We start from the raw sequence: 18,622 nt of genomic DNA, 5'->3' as shown, positions 1-18,622 counted from the left end.
CAGAATATAATAACTGGAGTCTACAGTGCATTGACAAAATACAAGCTGCTATAAATCACAGTCTTCATGGTCTACAAGGCAGTCGTTTAGAAATTTAACCAAACCCTGCAGATGAGATTTCTTTCACTTTTAAAAAATACTGTAAATGATGATATCATACCAGTATATTAGAGAATGGATATTTAAGCAATTCTCTAATATGATCTTTATTCTTAACTAACTTGTGACTTTATGCAAAAATTGAAAATTTGGCAATATTTACTTTTATGTTGCTATTTGACATGTTATCTACTTTCCTTTACTAGTCTACTACTGAAGACTCTACTGACTATAATAACACACACTGCTCATCAAAACTATTGGTAGTACAGGTAAACCAAAGGGTAAATCCATTTCAAGATTAGATTGCCAAACTGGAAGCATATAGAGACCCACCTGCAAAAAGAAAGTATTCAGATAATATTATATAAGGCAATTGATACCTAATATACTCTTCTAATGAAGTGGTACAACATTTCAAAATTGATGTGCAAATTGCTTTGATTGAGTGTTAAATGAAAATGTGTATTTAGAAAAATTACTTAATTCAATGCTGTTTTTAACCGGTCATTATTCCATGAATTTAAATGACTATTTTGCAATCATTCTCTGCCACTGTATAAAACACAGTTTAAAAAGCAAAACTGTACTGTACTATGAAGTCCGACAAAATTATAAAGATAGTGTAAAACCATAATTTGTGGTAATTAAAGTAAAGCTATAGTTTTGAGTTGTAAGACAAGTGCTCCATGTCAAAACTTGGTCTTCTGTGAGTCATGATGAAATCATGACATTGTTGAGACTAATGAAAAGCTCAATGCTTCCCTATAAAGATTTGACAGAATACCAAGTTAAAATTCTAGTGATCGAGAAATGATTTTCATGACTTTTTTACTCCATAGGGAACCACTAAATTTGTGAGCAAATTGCTGTTCTGACAACATTTCAAAGTGGCTTGAAGGCAGTTCATGTCACTATAGCCTATATTAAAGGGGTTGTCCCGCGCCGAAACGGGTTTTTTTTTTTTTCAACCCCCCCCCCGTTCGGCGCGAGACAACCCCGATGCAGGGAGGTAAAGAAAGCTCACCGGAGCGCTTACCTTAATCCCCGCGCTCCGGTGACTTCTCTACTCACCGCTGAAGATGGCCTCTTCCTCCGTGGACCGCAGCTCTTCTGTGCGGTCCACTGCCGATTCCAGCCTCCTGATTGGCTGGAATCGGCACGTGACGGGGCGGAGCTACACGGAGCTACACGGAGCCCCATAGAAGACTGCAGAAGACCCGGACTGCGCAAGCGCGGCTAATTTGGCCATCGGAGGCCAAAAATTAGTCGGCTCCATGGAGACGAGGACGCCAGCAACGGAGCAGGTAAGTATAAAACTTTTTATAACTTCTGTATGGCTCATAATTAATGCACAATGTACATTACAAAGTGCATTATTATGGCCATACAGAAGTGTATAGACCCACTTGCTTTCATGGGACATCTCCTTTAACAAACTACAAAAATAGCAATGGTGAAATTTTTTATTAGGACGTCTTCCTTTACAAGTAAAGTCAATTGAATAAAAACAAATATTCCAGGAAAATTAGGGGGCAGCGTGGCTCACCGCTGTTAGTGATGGATGCCTGAGCCTACAGTTCCATCAAACCAGTGTGCCTAACCTTCTATTCCTACAACACTAAATGCAGCTGATTATGGGAAGCTTAAAGAAAGATCTGAGGACCCTTTTGGCACCCCAGGAATCACCAAGAACCAAGAGCTAGCTTGCAGAAATACCTTAAGAAGAGCTTCTTCCTGGGAGCAGTTCCCAGAGGAGATAGAGAACCAGACCTGGATAATGTAGCTGATGATATGCAAGACACCATAACAATGGTAATTTCCAAAGACTTCCTTTACATATCACTCATGCAAGCTTTTAAACCTATAATGTTGGAGCTTGATGATATAAAATCAGAATTTATGCAGATAGGACATAGAGTAGAAGGACTTGAAAACACATGTAAAGAGCTTGCTAACCACTCTAAAGCCCCTGCATCACAAGCCACTTTACATGAAGAATACACTACCGTTCAAAAGTTTGGGGTCACCCAAACAATTTTGTGTTTTCCATGAAAAGTCACACTTATTCACCACCATGCGTTGTGAAATGAATAGAAAATAGAGTCAAGACATTGACAAGGTTAGAAATAATGATTTGTATTTGAAATAACATTGTTTTTACATCAAACTTTGCTTTCGTCAAAGAATCCTCCTTTTGCAGCAATTACAGAATTGCACACCTTTGACATTCTAGCTGTTAATTTGTTGAGGTAAGCTTGTGAAATTGCACCCCACGCTTCTAGAAGCATCTCCCACAAGTTGGATTGGTTGGATGGGCACTTCTGGCGTACCGTACGGTCAAGCTGCTCCCACAACAGCTCAATGGGGTTCAGATCTGGTGACTGCGCTGGCCACTCCATTACCGATAGAATACCAGCTGCCTGCTTCTGCTGTAAATAGTTCTTGCACAATTTGGAGGTGTGTTTAGGGTCATTGTCCTGTTGTAGGATGAAATTGGTTCCAATCAAGCGCTGTCCACTGGGTATGGCATGGCGTTGCAAAATGGAGTGATAGCCTTCCTTATTCAGAATCCCTTTTACCCTGTACAAATCTCCCACCTTACCAGCACCAAAGCAACCCCAGACCATCACATTACCTCCACCATGCTTAACAGATGGCGTCAGGCATTCTTCCAGCATCTTTTCATTTGTTCTGCGTCTCACAAACGTTCTTCTTTGTGATCCAAACACCTCAAACTTGGATTCATCCGTCCACAACACTTTTTTCCAGTCTTCCTCTGTCCAATGTCTGTGTTCTTTTGCCCATCTTAATCTTTTTCTTTTATTGGCCAGTCTCAGATATGGCTTTTTCTTTGCCACTCTGCCCTAAAGCCCAAAATCCCGCAGCCGCCTCTTCACTGTAGATGTTGACACTGGTGTTTTGCGGGTACTATTTAATGAAGATGCCAGTTGGGTACCTGTGAGGCGTCTGTTTCTCAAACTAGAGACTCTAATGTGCTTATCTTCTTGCTTAGTTGTGCAACGCGGCCTCCCACTTCTTTTTCTACTCTGGTTAGAGCCTGTTTGTGCTGTCCTCTGAAGGGAGTAGTACACACCGTTGTAGGAAATCTTCAATTTCTTAGCAATTTCTCGCATGGAATAGCCTTCATTTCTAAGAACAAGAATAGACTGTCAAGTTTCAGATGAAAGTTCTCTTTTTCTGGCCATTTTGAGCGTTTAATTGACCCCACAAATGTGATGCTCCAGAAACTCAATCTGCTCACAGGAAGGTCAGTTTTGTAGCTTCTGTAACGAGCTAGACCGTTTTCAGATGTGTGAACATGATTGCACAAGGAATTGTGAGAGGAGAGCGCCAAGCTATATAGCGAGCATAAACAAACAAACGAACGTGGTGAGAAGAATATTGTTACTCACCGGGTGCTAAGGTGAGACTAGGTATTCAACTTAGATCTCACCAGCACCGAAATCCTGGAAGGCATGAAAAGCTTTTTCCTTTATCCGTAGAGAGCCGCACAGCATGGGTTACGAGTCATCACAAAAATTGTTCGGAGCCCGTTACAAATCGTTCAAGGAAGGAAAAGAAAAAACAAGCCTTGCGCTCACGGGAAAAAGCAGGAACGGAAGTAAATTGATTGCTTTAGCTTAATCAATTTTATTACATATATATTCTAACCAACAATCTGAGCTAAGATTGTTGGTTAGAATATATATGTAATAAAATTGATTAAGCTAAAGCAATCAATTTACTTCCGTTCCTGCTTTTTCCCGTGAGCGCAAGGCTTGTTTTTTCTTTTCCTTCCTTGAATGATTGCACAAGGGTTTTCTAATCATCAATTAGCCTTCTGAGCCAATGAGCAAACACATTGTACCATTAGAACACTGGAGTGATAGTTGCTGGAAATGGGCCTCTATTCACCTTTGTAGATTTTGCACAAAAAACCAGGCATTTGCAGCTAGAATAGTCATTTACCACATTAGCAATGTATAGAGTGCATTTGTTTAAAGTTAGGACTAGTTTAAAGTTATCTTCATTGAAAAGTACAGTGCTTTTCCTTCAAAAATAAGGACATTTCAATGTGACCCCAAACTTTTGAACGGTAGTGTATATCAATAGGGCTCTCATTTTATTAAAAGACCAAGAAAATAGGAGTTGCAGGAAAAAGAATATGCATATCAAAGGTCTTCCAAGCAAATGAAGCTCTCACTAAAGTGGCATTGGAAGTTTTTATAGATGTCCTAGGCTATGACAGAGCTTCTAAAATTTTATATAAAATACTTATAAAAATCTATAGCTATAGCCCTGGTTGTTGTTCCCACTAAGGATGCCGCAAGGTGAAACATGTTAGGGTGGCTATAGATTGGATTTAAGTAGGGTTTTGGTGGTGCTGACTTATTAATCTCTACATAGGCTTTTGGAAGTTGGCCAACCAGGCCTATGTTTTAGTGTGTTTATCAACAATTACACACATGATACTAACTGATGACTGCTGGTCACATTTCATTTGCTACCACCATTTGCCCCTTTATTTTGAATATTATTCAATGTTGTCTTTGTCTTTTTGAATAATAAAGTATTTAGAATATATTTTAGGGGATATTACCTCTGGGTATTTTTGTATTTGGCAATTAGAATTGTGTTTTGTATGGCCCAGAGTATTCCTAGGGTCATTTCATAATATAACTGTGAGCTATTAGGTGCATGTATGGTAGCTGCTTCTTGGCCACACTGACATCACCACGCATGCGCCTGATCACACACACACATTGTAGTGGAACGCATGACGTCTCCAGTGGGTGGATCTGGAGACGTAAAAAGGACAGAATGGGCAGGTTTTTTTTAGGTGATTGAAAGGGAGCAAGCCCAGATGGCAGACAGAGATGAAACAAGATTCTAGAGGGGAATAACTGACTACATCAATGGCACCATCAGCAAAGATTTGGATTTCTAAACTATGGAGGGAATAACCTTTATGATAGAATCCTTGCTAGAGATGGGTAGCACCGTACAAAGACAGGTAAGCATATATTTGGCAGGCACCTTGCTACACTTATCATGAGAGCTTTAAATTAGAATATGGGAAGGGATATAAAAGGCCAGGCAAAAATATACAGCTAATGAATACAATTGAGAACCTTGCTATTAGAAGTGAAAAGAAAGAACAAAACTAAAATTCTGAAGAAAATAGAGGAGAAAGAGACACCGATCACAAACTAAAATATTTCTACACAAGTGAACAAAGTATGAGAAACAAACAAAAAGAATAGGAGCTCCGAACACAGGAAGAGTAAAAGTATTTCATAAGCATCAGCAAAACTTGGTTGTGTGATACACATGATTGGAATACAAGGCTTGAAGAATATAACTTATTTATAAGAAACAGACTTAATAAAAGGGGAGAAGTTATTGCATTATAAGTTAGGAAAGCATACATCTTTACTGAGATTCAAGCTTCAAAGAAAGGTAATTCTATAGAAACTGTTTGGGTAAGAATAAAAGAGGGAACAACAGAAAGGACACCATTGTAGGCATTTACTATAGGCCACCTGGACAATCAGAAGATATGGATGAACTCTTTCTACATCAGATGGCCACGTTCTCAAAAAACTGTGGAAATGGAGAGAAAGAGAAAAAATTCCTGCGCTCAGGGTAACCTCAGGAGGGAACACCTTGTCAAAAAGCCCATACGTGGGTATGGTCAAGTGCAATGACTTATGAAATGAGGTGAAGAGACTTGTCAGTGATGACTTGAAAAAGTGGAGTTTTCTTAAACAGGACAAAGTAGTGCAACGCATTTCGGAGCTCTCATGGCTTCTTTCTCAAGCACAATACGACCCATCAGACGCTGCTCCTGTGTGTTGTGTTACAAAAGAGACTAAAAATCAATAAAAAGGATTCTGGGGTAAGTCAAAAGAAAAGTCAAAGATGCTGTAGGATGTTTACAGGATGAAAATGGTGAATTGGTTAAATATGATGTTGAGAAAGCCAAAGTTCTAAATTGCTATTTTGTATCTGTTTTTTCTCAGAAAGTAAATGTAACATCAACTGATTTTTACTGGAGGAATAAAAGAATGCAGGCTATCCATAAACAGAGATATTATAAGGGAACAGTTAGTTAACTTAAATGATTTCAAGTCTCCAGGTCCGGATAAATTATACTGAATCACTCACTGTAATCTTTGAAAATTCCTGGAAACAGAAGTTCCAGAAAATTGGAGAAGAGCAAATTTTATCCCTATCTTCAAAAAAGGGAAGAAGGTGGACCCAGGAAACTACATACCTGTGAGCCTGATTTCTATATAGGAATGATCTTTGAACAAATTATTAAATAGCATGTATGCAAGTGCTCAGATGAGAATGGAGTATCTAACCAAAGCCAGCATGGGTTTTAACAAATAAGTCATGCCAGACAAATCTAATTTCCTTTTTTGACAGGATCACACACTGAGTTGATAATGGAAATGCAGTAGACGTAGTATATCTTGACTTTAGTAAAGCATTCCACAAAGTATCTCACTCCATACTTATTGAAAAAAATGACCAAATATGGGATTGACAAGACAACTGTTAGGTAGATTCAGAACTGGCTGAGTGAACATACTCAAAGATTGGTCATAAATGGCTGCACATCCAAGTGGAAGAATGTCTCAAGTGGGGTACCACAAGGCTGTGTCCTGGGCCCAGTGTTGTTCAACATTTTTATAAATGATCTAGAGGGGGAAATTGACGGAAACTGGTCATAAAGCTAAGAGGGATGGCTAACACAGAGAGAAAGAGAGAATTCAAAAAGATCTGGGCAAACTTGAACAGTGGGCAGTGACTACCAGAATGGTATTTAACAAAGAGAAATGCAAAGTCCTACATCTGGAAAAGAAAAATGAAAAAACACATACAGAATGGGAGGAATTGAGCTAAGCAGCAGCACATGTGAAAAAGACTTGGGTATACTAATAGATCACAGACTGAACATGAGTCAACAATGTGATGCAGTAGCAAAAAAGACAAACACAATTCTGGCATTTGTAATTATCCCTCTCTACACTTTCTTGGTCAGACCTCATCTGGAGTACTGTGTCTGGGTCTGGGCACCCCAATTTAAAAAAAAAAAAACATCCTCAAACTGGAGCAAGTTCAGAGAAGAGTTATCAAGATGTTGAGCAGTCTGCAAATCATGTCTTATTAGGAACGGTTAAAGGATCTGGGAATGTTTAGCTTGCAAAAGAAATGCTGAGAGGAGACTTAATAGCTGTCTACAAATATCTGAAAGGTTGTCAAAGTACAGAGTGATCAGCCCTATTCTTATTTGAACAGAGATTAGATATTAGAAAAAACTTTATGACAGAGTGATCAATCAGTGGAACAGATTGCTATCGGAGATGGTGAGTTTTCCTTCAATGGAAGTCTTCAAACACAGGCTGGACAAACATATGTCTGGGATGAGTTAATGAATCCTGCATTGGGCAGGGGGTTGGACCAGATGATCCTGGAGGTCCCTTCCAATTCTGCAATTCTATGGCACAACACTATTGAGGAGGAATATCTCAGGAATGGTAACCCACTAGAAATTGATAAAGTTATGTATGGATTCATTCAGCAGCACACTTGTAATTGTGTTATCTGCTTCTATCACTACAATTAGGTGAAAGATTTCATTTAATGATAGTTGGAGGTATCACAACCCTGCATAAAGAGATTATTTCTTTTATTCTAATAGACATCAATCCTTTCAGAGAATCACCTATATCTATCTCTCAACCTCTCTTCTCCTTTATTCCACCTCTGCTAAAATAAGGTAACATTACAGTCTCCAATCATGTCCCGACATCTGTTGCTGTCTCGTTAACTTACTTAGTGCCCAAGGAATGGAATTGGCGGTTAAATAAATCCCTACTGGATAAGGATTTGCATATTCAGTATATTCAAACACATTTAAAATCCTTTTTTGATATAAATTGTGCTGATGGTGGAAAATATCCTTTGTTGTGGGAAATACGTAAGTCCTACATAAGAGAAATCTTTATAGGCTTAGCTTCTAAGATTAAAAGGGAAAAACAAAAAGAATAAGACTCCATACTTTCCCAAATCTCCTCCTTTGAAAGGATTCATAAATACTCAAAGGCAAAACTAGTACAAGATGGCCTGCTCAACCTGAGAGAAAAACGTAAATCTATCCTCAATATGAAAACTGCCAAAAGCTATATATATTATAGACAGAAGCTCTATGTACATGGTAAAAAGGGGGTAAATTAATGTCGCCATTAATAAATAGTGAGGGAACAGACATACATCACATCTGGCAAGCTTCTATATTCCATGCCTCAAATGAAGCAAGCTTTTGAAGCTTTTTTACACTATATTGTTTAATCTTTAAGACTCTGAATGGCCTAGTAAAGCTCAAGACAGGGAGAGTTTAATTAGCTCCTTTCTAAAGTCTCTTCATCTCCCCTCTCTAACTGCTCAATAAGCGTCCACGTTACTAAACCCCTTTACGCTAAAGAAAGTTAAGTCCATTATTAATTCCTTTCCTTCAGCAAAAAAACCCCTGACCTGACAGTTTGCCTCTCCTTTATTATAAAAATTTTAAGACATTATCCTCTTCTTCCTTACTCATTTTTCAATGTTCTTCTACTAGGAGTGTCTCTGCCTAGAGAGTCCCAAGAAGCATATATTGTACTATTACCAAAGCAAGGCGAAACCCCACAAGAATGTAGCAGTTACAGGCCAATTTCTCTTTTAAAATTTGATGTGAAGATATGGGCCAAACTTTTAGCTTCTAGAATTCGGAACGTAATCCCTTCTTTGGTGCACGATGAAGAGTCTAGCTTTGTAAAAGTCAGAGAGGGCAAAAGATAACACCACCTGTCTTCCACACTATACAATTTGTGCATAAATCTAGGCTACCACTTCTCCTTCTCGGCATAGAAACTGAGAAGGCTTTTAAAAGAGTTGATTAAACATTCATGAGGAAAACATTAAAGTGCTTTAACTTTCCCAATGTCTTTATACACGCCATTTTCTTGCTGAACCCTCATCCTCATGTCAGGCTCAAAATAAAGAGCACCCTATCTCCAACCTTTGAAATTATCAACGGTACAAGGCAAGAGTGTCCCCTCTCTCCGACTTTTTTTTATTTTAACAATGAAGGCATTGCTGCAATGGGGGAAGCAATAACAGAGGCTGAGGGGGATAAAATTAGGAACTAACATTTTCTCACAAAACCGAGATAAGGCCACCCCTGTATTATGCACAGTATATTCTTGCCCAGCACTGCAAAATGTTGCATTTGAAAGTGAACTACTCCAAGTCAGAAATACTAAATATCACACTCTTGAGTGAAGGTTGAAGAGATGAGGAACTTAGGATCCTACCTCTGGGCCAAAGGTTCTATTAATTATCTAGCCATTAGACTCATAAACTCCCTGGCTAACCTATATCAATTGACCTATACTCCTAAGTGAAGTCAAAAACTTTTACAGTGCTATGACATACCCCTTATCTCTTGGTTTGGCAGGAGGAACTTTCTACAAAGTTATATTATGCTTAAAGTATTCTACACCATGCAAATTGTTCCCACGTACCTACCTTCTGCCTTTTTAAAGTTCTTAAAGTCAGTATTCTCAAGCTTTATTTGGAAAGGCAGAAGGACAAGACTGTCACATAATCTTCTAGTGGAAAAGAATAGGTGAAGAAGGAGATTGGAGTGATTCTATCTGACTACGAAGCTGAGCAGGTCCTGCAAACCCCACATGGCTTCTGCATTTGTGTGTACCTTCAAGAGAACCATTTTACACTTGTTTCTAGATGGTACCACTCCCCTGAATTTCTCTACCTCCTCAAGCCTATATTGACTATGTTGAAGGTTTCAAATGCAAATCCTTATATATATATTTGATGGCTTTGCCCTTTTAATTAGTCCCTATTGGCTACAGATTGAGCAAGTCCTAAAGTGTATTACCTTTATCGATTTTGCTTTTTCAGCTGAAATAATTATTCTGTCCCAGCCAAGTAAATACTACTACCAATTTAAAAATAATGTGTGATAGCTGCTGCAAAGCTGCTTAATACTCTTATTTGGTTAAGGCAGAATCCTCCAAAATTCTTTGACTGGGTGAAAAAGGTCTTGAGGAAATAGTTGTACTAACTGATAGCAAGTGAATTTGGAAAACTCTGTGTACCTTGGTTGGCCATTTTTTTCCCACATATTCTATAACTCCAAGATGATTCTCCAATACCTTTGTCCCTTTTGATATATACAAGATAATTACATAATATGTATGTCTTAATAAGAAGTTGCTATTTAAAACTAACTTTTATATCCACTTCCTTCCCCCTCCATCGCCTACCCCATCCCTGCTTTTTTTGTCTGCATTACAGAGTCAGGAAGGATTTTTCTTTCCTCCATAGGAGCTAATTGGCTCACAGGTTTTTTTTTGCCTTCCTCTGGACCAACAAGAAGGAGGTTAAAACAGGCTAAGCTAGATGGACAGTGTCTTCATTCAGCCTAACATACTATGTTACTATGTTATTATATAAAAAAAAATTCACATAGACAACTGTTTTTTAATATATGGGATTGTTATAACTAACAATGTTGTAATCTTCATTTGCTGTATATCTGTATTACCATGTTGCACCGTTACAAATGAAGAATATATTAAAAAAACAGTCCAGGGAACTTAAGATACTACCCAGGTACTTGCTGTCTGGAGACTAGACAAAATTTAGTGTAACCTGTGTTATACCAATGAATACTTACAAATCCTGCCCAGATATTTTGATAAGCGTTATGACAGCTTGTGTGAGAATTTTGCTGACAAAGTGAAAACTTCTATAGGACAAGTATAGGACATATTAAATCCTGCACAGCTCTGCAGTAATGTAATATAGTTAGTAAGTTGCTCAAGTTTGAATTTAGTTTTAAAATTGGGATCAGATGAGAAAGGGATGGGAAAAAAAAGAAGACGGAAAATGTTCCAGATCACAACTGCTGTAGAAACAAGAAAAAAACAATCCAGCATGACCCAATCCCAATTCTTTATTGAATTTCCAGTTAATGCAAGCAATAGATCCAAAAGTTAAAAGTTTGAATGTCGCTTACACGTTATGAACTATAGTGTTTTTAAATATACTTTACATACTTGAGTTAAGCATACATGAGGACCAGACTCTCCAATTTTGGGCATATGACTTGTTTAACCCCTTCCCTCCCCATGACGTAAGGGTACGTCATCGGAGCGGGGTACTTCCCGCAAAATGACGTACCCTTATGTCATAGGGATAGCGCGAGATCATGACAGATCGCGGCATGGGAAGGGTTCACAGAGGTAGCGCGCTCCCTCTGTGAAGTTGCCGGGCTCTTGTAATATATTTACAGAGAGCCCAGCTGGTTGCCATGGCAAGAGGGCGCCAGATACCGGCATCCTGTGTTGCCAGAGCCTATGATCGCTGTATAAGCGATAAGGCATGGAAGGACAGAAGTCCTGCCATGCCTTATCACAACGATCATTAGTGCTGTGCTTTAAGTCCCCCAGAGGGACATAGATGGTGTACAAAAAAGATAATAAAAATGTAAAAAAAAAAAAGTTAAAAAAAACCTTTTTTATCATATTGGCATAAAAAAATTTTTTTTATCATATTGGCATAAAAAAAGGTAAAAAAAATTTAAAATGGCACATATTTGGTACCGACGCCTCTGCAACAACGTGTACAATAAGCTGAACACACATTTTACTCTGCACGGCAAAAAGCGTAAAAAAAAACGCTAAAAAACAGAGGCAAAATGCTAATTTTTAGCATTTTGCCTCCTAAAAAATGCAATAAAAGTGATCAAAAAAGCTGTATGTTCCCCAAAATAGTACCAATAAAAACTACAGCTCAGGAAAAGTTTCAGGAGTTTGAATGCAGCGATTTAGATGAAAAAATTTCCAAAAAAAGGATTTTTATTGCAAAAAAAGTGGAAAAACCTAAAAAAATTAAGAATTTTGGTATCGTTGTAATCGTAACGGCCCGCAGAAAAAATATTGTGTGTCATTTATGCTGCATGATTAACACTGTAAAAAAAAAAAAAAAAATCTATGGAAGAATTGATGCGTTTTCTCTCGCTGTTATCATAAAAAAAAATAAAAGTTTTACAATACAGTCTATGTACCCAAAAATGGCACCATCAAAACCTACAGTTCGCCACGCAAAAAACAAGCCAGTGTCAACGGAAAAGTAAAAAAGTTATGGCTTTTGAAAAATGGAGATGAAAATCTGCCAAAAATTGTTGCGTCGTTAAGCCCAAAATTGGCCATGTCATTAAGGGGTTAATGTGGACTGTGCCATTACCAGCATGGGTAGCATTCCTTTATTTAAACCACAACTGCCTGTGAGAACACTGCACTAAATAAAGCAATTACTGTATATAACATTGCTATGAACATCCTATTTTCATGTCAGAACATTATGGGGCTCATTTACCTAGATCAGTACAAGACTCTTAATTAATTTGGTGCATGTTTGGGTCATCTGTGTGCCAAATCTGAAATCTACCCAAGCTAAGAGTTGGCATAGACTTCAGCTATAGAATTTACTCCAGCTTCTAGCATAAATTATAGTAAAGTTCACAGGCCTACAAGATAAGTTCACATTTGTTCAGCCTCATCCGCTTTTAGAAAAGTGGTGAGCGGGGTGCAAAAAGTCCCATAAGTCATAAATTATGCTGCAAATATGGCATGTACTATATTTTGTGACTTTTGTTCACCAGAAATCTGGCATACAGGAGGTAATCAATTCCCCCCTATGAGTGTTGTGACACGGACACAAATTGTCTCCTCCTGAATAAGCAGTCTGTCACAGATCACTGGAAATTACTTGTCTTCACTTTTTAAAAAAGAAGTTTTTCAGAAGCTGTGTTTGCTGCCAAACATCACAGCCTAGACGCTTCAGACCTTCCTTTTGAAGAGAATGAATGGTTTTGATTCATCAATTAATAATAGAGGAGGATCTATCCCTTTTGTAGCAGCAAGTGTATTTATAAAGAATAATGTACTGTAACCCAAACTACTATCTGAATTAATAAGAATATTGGAAGTTACCTTGGAGTTCTGTGACCTGTATAAAAGTACTCGGCCTGTGGCCTTGTGGTTTTGTGCTGAGTGCCTCTGTGACTTCTAATATTCTTATAGTTTACAGTAAATTGTACAGTACATTGCACCCTTTATATATTTCATCATTAATAATCTGTAATTATAAAACTCGTCCAATTCAAATTTACGTTTTCCCCTAAAAATGTAGCAAGCCTCACCTTGACATTTAACACGATGTGATAACTTAATTCCAATGTACTAGAATACTGTAGATCGAGCTATCACGATGTGCCATTCATGTCAATGATTTCTACATTTCTATGTTGTATCGTTAGATTAGGTCAACCCAATTTCTTATCATGGAAAGTTAAAGGGGTTTTCCAAATTATTTTTTCCCTTCAGTCAGCCTGTTGATAGGATGTCACAGAGCACTGCAGTCTATCACGGACCTCAGCGGTCCACCATTCACAGGCTAACTCTGTAGCTTGTAAATAGACTCAGCAGTTAGGAGGCAGAAGTGGCGTTGGAAGTGTAAGGAATCAGGATGTGTGACTTTACAATGCTTTATTGTTTTGGGCATTGACAGCTGGATTTTATATAGAAATGATCAGGGAAAACCCTTTAACATTTTCAGTCTATGCACTTCTCACTGGATCAATAAGTGTTCTTTCTCTTCTCCATTTCACAAAAGTCATCGTCACCGATGAGAAATTCATATGTACAATAACTAACCGGGATCAGAAAAGTGCAAAAAATGCTTAATTTCTGATTAAAGTAGTGCATAGCAGGCTTTTAACTGAAAGCCCAATGTGACATAATGAATATGGTATACTCATTATCCCTGTTCATTTCTAGGAAGGCTAACTGAAATTGACTTTGCAGTGATTAAGGTTTGCTTTTGCTAAGCTGAGAGAGCTGAATTCGAAGCTGTTTTTGTTGCTTGGTCTGTGCTGCATTTTGGACTAGATATGAATGAGTTACATTTTCTACACAGCGACATAATAGGAATTAAACATAACAAGGACAAAAGCTGGCTTTGCACCTACTGAAAGCTGCAAGTGTCTGTATTCAGCTGATATGCATCTTGCAAAGCTTGGCTGTTCCCAGAAGGCTACACCATGAAGATTGAGCGAGCAGCGTCTGCTAGTGGTGCCTATGAGTCACACAGGATGCAGAAAATATTTGTTAGCCTCAACAGCAATGCTGAAATCATACAAAGGCAATCTCGTAAATGACTCTATTTAGCTCTATAACATTGTAAAAATGACTTACACTGTATATTCCATTTTCTAAACATTCCAATTATACAAATAATTCTTATGTGGTTGCAACTATGTGTTTGCAAATGTATATAGGCTTTAGTAAACATATATAAATAGCTGTTTATAAATAAGAAGATATATATCTTAATAGAGGAATATTTACCAGTAGCATTAAGAGGACATCGATTGAATGCCAGGTCTCCAGCTGGGGTTCTTTTCCATACCATAGACATCAAATAGTCCTCAGGGCAGATTTCATAAGGAGCTGTGAATAAGAGTGAGAGATTTATATTAAACACACACATCTAGGATTCTGAGATTATTTGTCACGCTACTCAGTTTTCAACATGCCCGAGGAAAGAACCTTAGTAGTCCAGTGTGTTTGTTTCTAAAAACATTAGCTCCATGGTAAAAATAGCTCAGCCAGCAGTTTCTGCCTGTCATATTTTTATAGCAATATTCTGCAGATGTGTGTGGTATTCTATCCCAATTCACAATGTATTATGGCATATTGCATATGACACTTCAGTTTTTTATTTATTTGTCCTGACTACAATAATAAAAAAAGCCTCTTGATTGACAACTTACCTTCCTGCTTCTAGGATAGTACAGTAGCAGTGGGGAAAGGCCATAACAAAGATATAAACTTTTATCCTAGTCTTAACTTCCAGTAATATAGTTTTGATCGCATTCTAGTGTCTACAAGAGTATCTGGAGCTACAGTTATAATGGCTGTGGAGTCACAGCCGGCTCAAGGCTGACTCAGCTTTCAATCCTTGGTAAAATGAGTACCCAGCTTGCTGGGGGGGTAAAAGATGACTGGGGAAGGTAATGGTAAATCACCCCACAAAAGAAGTCTGCCAAGGAAATGTCATGATGTGACATCACCCAAGGAGTCAGTCATGACTCGGTGCTTGCACCAGGGGACATTACCTTACCACATATAGTAATGGTGGCCCAGTTGGGGAACACTGCTCTTCAGTCTAAAAGAAAGATCTAGTAGGTGGATTACTTTTCCTACAGCTTATAAGGTTCTAAAATGTGTAATGGCTCTTATTGGGGGGCAAAAAGGTTATACATTCAGTTGGGAAGATTATTCTCGCTTGTGTCTGTTTTTATACTAAAACAAAAACTAGAAAGGAATTTAGAAGATGAAAATGCTTGACCGAACAAGCATGTACAAAATATCAGTGTCAGTGGAAGTTTGGGGTTGAAGAGTAGCCAGTCAGCAGTGCCGAGAAAGGTGAAGTGACACATTTGAGCCATGAGTCAACAATATGGCTCAACCTCTCCAATTCATTGACTGGTACTTCCAGAAGGAATTTAATGCATACATTTGCACCAGTTTTTTCATCTTTCATTAGGCATCATATGAACATGATACAGAAGGCCTAATCTGAAGTGACTTTATATTTGCATGAGAAAACTTATTTATACTATTTTCTCCCTTTGCCCTTTCCTGTCTCTCTCTTCAATAAACACCTTTTTATTCTTTACCTTAGAGTTCTTATTGGCAATTTCTCTAGAAACATTTAAAATAGGATCTGAATTTTTTCAGCTAAATTAATGTGGAAATTGTGACTGGCGAGAAAAATGCACATAATGATCCTGTTTGCCAGTAAGGGGAAATGAAAGAATGAATGGCTATGCCTTGTAAGGTTTCCTTGCCATTCTCTAAATTATGGAGGGCTTTTGAGGATCAAAGGCTATTTTATTTGCATAGTTATGATAAGTATATAACCAATAGACTATATATTCTTATTGATGTGCTGGTGATTAGCAATTGAAACATAATCAGTACATTTAAAATTATATTCAACGGCAATAGGAAATGTGAGTGTTGAGAACGGACCTGGAATATACTTGAGCCATTGCATAGTAACATTGTGACAAAAATCTGGCATGGTCATAGTAGAGAATATCAGCAGCATTTGATAAGCTTTGTACTGTATCAGTCAAAAATCTGGCAGGGATCTCTTACATTGGCAAATACGTGTGACCAACTACTTTCAGACAGAGAAATGTAACAGCTGGGACCTAGTTTTGGAATATGTATTATCTTTTTAGTTTTGGTGTGTTTTTGGAAAGGACACAGAAAAAAATATGGCAGATTTTTTTTTTCATGTTGAAGTTTCTCTTTAAAGTGTAAATCAGCTACTAATCCCTATAAAGAAACAAAGCAAACAAGTACCCTTGTGTGACAGTGGCCATTTCTACGAAAATGTCAACTGACTCTACAGCAATACTGGTTCATAAGCTAATAATTAACTAGTATTTTCTCAGCATGATCTAATAATAAGAATATGATGCTTAAAAAAAATGGTTGCTGCACTAAGGGTGGCTTTAGATGATCGTATTTTCTGCGTGCATTGCGCACGCAGAATTAGCATCCACAATGTACAGAGAATAGAACCCATTGATGTCAACAGGTACGTTCACTGTAACAATTTTTTGTGCGCGCAAAAAAATTGCACCTGCTCTATTTTCTTGTGTATTTGCACATCAAAGGGCCCCATAGAAGTCTTTGAGAAGGGCACATTGTGCGCACAATACGCAACGGTATGCGAAATATGCTGCACTAACCTGCTAGGAAATGCACCCATTGTGACCTTATTAGACTAAATAGCCTCTTAAATCATGGTAGGGATAGGTTATGCATGCAAATAAACAAGCCCTGCATGTGTACAAAATGTACAGTACTATGCCGCAATACGCATACAGAGCAACCTCATTCACTGCACATATACATTGCACTGAGGCCACCCTAAAGATGAGATAAGATAAGAGTAACATTTTATGGCCTTGTACTGTCAGTATTTTTTACTTTATGTCCTATTTTGGTCTGTAGTCATGGTCCAGAATTACCTGTGAAAGTCTATGGGAGTGTAAAAAATCCACAGCGAACACAGGTGTTACATGCAAGTACGCTACATGTTTTATACATGTTGCCAGGAAACAGTGAAAACAAAAAATGGGACATCAAATATGCCTCCTTGTATTTTCCACACAGTGGAATTGGTCTATTTTTCACAGACCGAAATTGCCTGCACCCATGTCAATAACCGTAACTCCCTGTAACAATTTGGATTTGTCCCAAGCTACAATACTAATAAACAGCCTGAAATAAAAAGCTATAATTGTGGTATAAATACTTTTAAACCCCACAGATTTTTGAATAAATTTCATGCATTTATGGAATAATCCAAAGTAGATTTAAAGTAGCTTTAACTCAATTTGAATGTAATGAGATTGCTAAACTAAAAACAAATGTTTATTCAACTTACAAAGTACTAATGCTAATTTTCATGCCTTGATGAGTTTGTTGTCAAATATAATTCCAAACATTTGATTAATGATTCCCTTTACTCCTATTATGCTTACATGGTTTTGGAGTTGTGCATGGTAATGCAAACAGCCTTGAAATGTTCAATTCTATACATAGAACATTTGAATGTGCAATTTGATAAGGGATGATTTGGTAGCTGCATTGCAGCTTTTGTGGCAGTTTCTGATGTGTTTTTTGAACCAAAGCCACAAGTGGATTCAACATATATGGAAAATACTGTAAATACTAAGGAATTTACACTTCCACTTCTTGCTGGATATGTCGCATGCACATATGAACTGACCTTGCATAAACACAAATGTACAGTTCTATGTGCAGTAACATGCGCAAATCAACCTTATTTACTGTGCAAATCCGTTGTGCTAAGGCAAGTGTATTTTCTCACACGCTAGTCTGAGGCTGTCCTAAAAGATACGTGCATAATAGGCAGAGTTTATATGTTTGTGTGAATGAGCCGTTGAATGCAAATAAATGCAAATTTAAAGGAATATTTCCATTCAGTAGGTGGCACTGCAGAGGGATTGTTCCATCTTCCTTATTTGCATATTACCCAGAGGAGCATGGATGGCCTTATAAATCTCCTCACTCACCTTCTTGGTGCTCTCCCTAAGGAGTGATGTTACTTCTCCTGAGCCATTAAAGATATGCTTTACAACAGCCATATGGCCATTCACACAATGTACAGAATTTGACCCAATTTACTTCTGTGGGAGACTGCTCGAAGCATGTTCTGTAACCTGTGCAGAGGTCATTGTACATGGAGGCTCTCAGCTCAATCAGGGCTGTTTTCATATTTTTTTGCTGAAAATCAGCAGATCTGGATGAATGATTGTTTATCCCCATAGACC

The 18,622-nt window shown here is 37.9% G+C and overlaps 1 protein-coding gene across 1 annotated transcript in view; it reads right to left on the bottom strand.

Annotated features, from left to right (window-relative positions):
• The window catches only part of ADGRB3 (adhesion G protein-coupled receptor B3), a 918,092-nt gene that overhangs the window by 429,410 nt on the left and 470,060 nt on the right, over nt 1-18,622 (bottom strand). Inside the window, exons 7-8 of the mRNA XM_066604215.1 lie at nt 14,592-14,693; nt 14,213-14,319 (exon numbers count right to left, since the gene is read on the bottom strand). Coding sequence (XP_066460312.1) covers nt 14,213-14,319; nt 14,592-14,693 — 209 coding nt within the window. The remainder of the gene's footprint in view (nt 1-14,212; nt 14,320-14,591; nt 14,694-18,622) is intronic.

The sequence above is a fragment of the Eleutherodactylus coqui genome, chromosome 1 (genome assembly GCF_035609145.1).
Source record: "Eleutherodactylus coqui strain aEleCoq1 chromosome 1, aEleCoq1.hap1, whole genome shotgun sequence".
NCBI classification, from domain to species: domain Eukaryota; kingdom Metazoa; phylum Chordata; class Amphibia; order Anura; family Eleutherodactylidae; genus Eleutherodactylus; species Eleutherodactylus coqui.
Note: the sequence above shows the minus strand (reverse complement) of the source record. Positions and strands in the feature narration are given on the sequence as shown.